At 59.2% G+C, this 4,087-nt stretch overlaps 1 protein-coding gene across 1 annotated transcript in view; it reads left to right on the forward strand.

Moving 5' to 3' along the window:
- Window positions 1–4,087, forward strand: part of CDH15 (cadherin 15, type 1, M-cadherin (myotubule)) — a 21,932-nt gene that overhangs the window by 11,300 nt on the left and 6,545 nt on the right. The window contains exons 4-7 of the mRNA XM_011972532.1: window positions 1,017–1,161; window positions 2,527–2,687; window positions 3,490–3,644; window positions 4,056–4,063. Of these exons, the coding sequence (XP_011827922.1) occupies window positions 1,017–1,161; window positions 2,527–2,687; window positions 3,490–3,644; window positions 4,056–4,063 (469 nt within the window). The remainder of the gene's footprint in view (window positions 1–1,016; window positions 1,162–2,526; window positions 2,688–3,489; window positions 3,645–4,055; window positions 4,064–4,087) is intronic.

The raw sequence follows: 4,087 nt of genomic DNA on the forward strand, positions 1-4,087 counted from the left end.
GGAGAATGACATGAACCCAGGAGGTGGAGCTTGCAGTGAGCCAAGATCGCACCACCGCACTCCAGCCTGGGTGACAGAGCGAGACTCTGTCTAAAAAAAAAAAAAAAAGAAAAAGTAATTTCATACCTGATGTGAGGAAAGGATGCTTCCTGCCTTTGCCTTTGCAGGAAGCAAAATTTCCTTTTATTTGCCCCGAATCTTCCTTTAGACTTCGAGAACCAGTCCTTTGATCCCTTACATCAAATGTTATTAGAGAGTATTTTTCACTTGGAAACTGTAATTGTGCCCATTCTCCAAAAGGATGGGAGGCCTTTAAAATGTCATGTGCACAGGGGAATTAGACTTCAGGAGGAGGCTGGGCGTGGTGGCTCACGCCTGTAATCCCAGCACTTTGGGAGACCGAGGTGTATCACCTGAGGTCAGGAGTTCGAGACCAGCCTGGCTAACATGATGAAACCTCATTTCTACTGAAAATACAAACAATTAGCTGGGCATGGTGGAGTGTGCCTGTAATCCCAGCTACTCGGGAGGCTGAGGCAGGAGAATCGCTTGAACCCGGCAGGCGGAGGTTGCAGTGAGCTGAGACCATGCCATTAAACTCCAGCCTGGGCAATAAGAGCGAAACTCCATCTAAAAATAAAACAACAACAACAACAACAACAATAACAAAAAAAAAACTTCAGGAGGAACCAAGACCATAGAGAGAAAGGGAGAGAGATTAGGAACCCTTTGAGAGCCTTACTTTAGTCACACATGAAGCAGCTGTGAGCTTCCTGGCAGCCAAGGCAAGCAGGGAAAATGGCACCTGCTCTGTCTGCTAAGAGAAGGTGGCTCCCGTTCAGGGACATTCTCAGCCACTGTGACAGATACCCCACCCTGTGCTGTTTGTCTCCTGTTTAAGTTGGTGTTTCCAGCTGGAGACAAAGTCTGAACATGCTGTCTCTTTCGCATGGCCCTAATGGGAGCCACAGAAATTTGGGGCCCACAGAGCCAGCCCTTGCTCTGTGTTTGAACAGCTAAGAGCGTTTGCCCTGGACCTGGGAGGATCCACCCTGGAGGACCCCACGGACCTGGAGATTGTAGTTGTGGATCAGAACGACAACCGGCCAGTGTTCCTGCAGGAGGCGTTCACCGGCCGCGTGCTGGAGGGCGCAGCCCCAGGTGAGACAGGACGGCGGCCCCGGGCTGGGAGGGGCTGCAGGGAAGGGCTCTGCGAAGCCAGAAATCCAGGATGTCCCTCAAGCAAGAATTCCAGAGGCCCCTCGGAGAGTCTAAAAATAAGTAAACAGGTCTCCGAGGAATGTCCGTTTCCACAGGTCAACTCAAGCCACTTCCCATTTCAATATAAATTTCAGACCCAAAAATCTGTGCCTGGGAGTGGAGGGTTTTCAGGGGTCCTGTTCTCCCCAAAAGCAAATGACTTCTCCCTCCTGCTGAGGGGGCATCTGGAGCCAAGCACACCCCATCCTCACCCTGTACTCACGCAGGGTCCGAAGCACCCACAGGCATCCCTTGGTTGTGATTCACCCCAAACCCGGGTTGGCCTGCAAGCCCCAGTCACGGGCTCGTTCCCACCTCCCTGGGGGCCCGTGGTAAAGACCTGGCGGAGGGACACAGGCCCCCTCGTGTCTGGGGCTACCAGGGACTGTGGCCAGGCCTGGCCCAGGCTCAGGCTTGGAGGCTCATATCCTGCCTCAGTTTCCTTCCTGTGTCTGTGGCACGGCCTCCGCGCCTCGTTCTGTCCCAGGTGACAGACAGCACGTCCTGGCTCCAGCTGTCCCGGGGGGGAGGTCACAGCCGGCCAGGAGCTGCTCCCCAGTATGGCCCGAAGCCTGTGCTTCCCACCCCACCTCGGTGGCTCAGTCCCCCTGAGCTGCCAGAGGAGTCAGATCTAAATCTCAGGAGAGGGAAATGGGGGGGAGGTGAAGCATAGCCCTACCACAGGTGGCTTCCTCTAGCAGCACCTTCCCGAGTGCTGCTTCCCACAGCAGGTGGGGCTGGGGCTCTGGCCTCCACAGACGCGGTGTGCGTCCTCCACTCAACTGCCGTGTGTCCTCTGTTTTATCCTGCCCGTGCATCCTCTGTTCAGCCTGCCCATGAGTCCTCTGTCACCCTGGATGCCAGCAGCTCCTGGAGGCCCCCCGCTAGCTAGCCCAGTCTGACCCAGTGCCCTCAGTCCCTGCACCGGGCAGGCACAGGAGCCAGCACCTGTCCCAGGAGCATCCTATGTTCCTGTGCTGCGACCCCATAAACAGTACAAGCCGGGCAAAAGGCTTCCACCACATCGGTGGCCTGGACACGGCGTGGTGAACTTCAGGGGCAGCGGGAAGCATCTGGACTTGGGGGTTGCCGCGTGTAGGCCGCCTTGGTGACGCGAACAGCAACATGGACTGACTGCCCCATCTGGGGTCAAGCCGTGCTGGAACCAGGGAGCCTGTGCACACGAGGTGCCCCCGTGCCCCTCACGATGCCCCCAGCCCATCGGCCCTGTGGACGCTGACCCTCATGCCTCCCTGTGCTTCCCAGGCACCTATGTGACCAGGGCGGAGGCCACAGATGCCGACGACCCCGAGACGGACAACGCAGCACTGCGGTTCTCCATCCTGCAGCAGGGCGGCCCCGAGCTCTTCAGCATCGACGAGCTCACAGGCGAGATCCGCACCGTGCAAGTGGGGCTGGACCGTGAGGTGAGGTGGCACCCTGGCAGCTCCACCCCGCACAGCCAGAGCAGCCCATCTCCTGTGGGTCCCTCTGCCCCCAGCCTGCCCACCCCAGACACTCCTGTCCCTACCGTCGCTGCAGAGCTGGCAGTGGCCCTGGCTCCCGAGGAGATGGCGTGGGGTGAACCCACTGATGCACAGACAGGAGCCGCACTGGCCCAGGCGGGAGGGATCTGGTCCACTTAGAGCGTGAGGGGCCCGGCACAGGGCAGGGCTCCCCAAGCAGCCCCTTCCCTCTCAGCTTCATGGCAACAGCTCCCCGCTAGTAAGTAACTAGCTCCTTCTGTCAGGGCCCCCGCTGCCCCTTGCTTTCGGACTTCTGTGCTCCCCAAAGACCCCCCTTGAGTCAGCCCCGCTGGGAAGCCCTCCTGGTTACACTGTGTTATGTGGTCTTTGTCCATTTCTGTCCCTGCCACTAACCACGGCTCCCCAGGGCAGGGTCCCAAGCTCACTGGTATGCTAGGCACTGAACACACAGTAGGTGCTCTGTAAACGCTTACCCAGCGCACAGTAGGTGCTCTGTAAACGCTTACCCAGCGCACAGTAGGTGCTCTGTAAATGCTTATCCAGCGCCATAGGCTGGGGCAGCACCACAGCCGCATGCACTTAGGATCAGGGCAGGATTCTCAGGGCCATTTGGAGTCTTCAACACCCACTGGGCGCTCCCGTAGGAACTGAGCTGGCCAGGTGGCCTGGCTCCCGCCCCTGACCAGTCCCTATGTGGCCTACCTGGGCCTTCATCTTCTGACTCTGTGCCCCACATCCCCAGGTGGTCGCGGTGTACAATCTGACCCTGCAGGTGGCAGACATGTCCGGAGACGGCCTCACAGCCACTGCCTCAGCCATCATCACCCTTGATGACATCAATGACAATGCCCCCGAGTTCACCAGGGACGAGGTGCTGCTGCTGTCCCTCCCTCAAAAGTAGCCCCTGCTTAGAGCTGCCTTCCCTTCTTGGGCTCCTGCAGAAGGCAGGGGGCTTCATGATGGGCCCGGGGGTGGTGCGTGGCAGCATGTGAATGGAGTCAGAGCTGGGAGAGAGGCCCTTGGGGAGAAGCAGCCCGTAGGGCCCTCTGGGACCATCTAGCATCGGGGAGCAAGTCTCCCTCCGGCCCTTGCTGTATGGGAAGGGAGCATGAAGCTGAGCCCACAGAGGAGGACCATGGAGGCCCCTGGGGGGCAGTGACTCACACAGACAGACCTGAGGACACCCAGTGGGTGGGGAGCAGCTTCGGCAGGAGCAAGGGAGGACATTCCTGCTGGGAGGCAGGAGGGAGGCTGGGAGGGGTGGGTGAGCTGAGGGCCCTGAGGGCCCCGCCCATGCTTTCCCCCCAGCCCTGCTGGTAACTGGGGCTGGGATCCCCCCC

The sequence above is a fragment of the Mandrillus leucophaeus genome, unplaced genomic scaffold, assembly GCF_000951045.1.
Source record: "Mandrillus leucophaeus isolate KB7577 unplaced genomic scaffold, Mleu.le_1.0 Scaffold10, whole genome shotgun sequence".
NCBI classification, from domain to species: Eukaryota; Metazoa; Chordata; class Mammalia; order Primates; family Cercopithecidae; genus Mandrillus; species Mandrillus leucophaeus.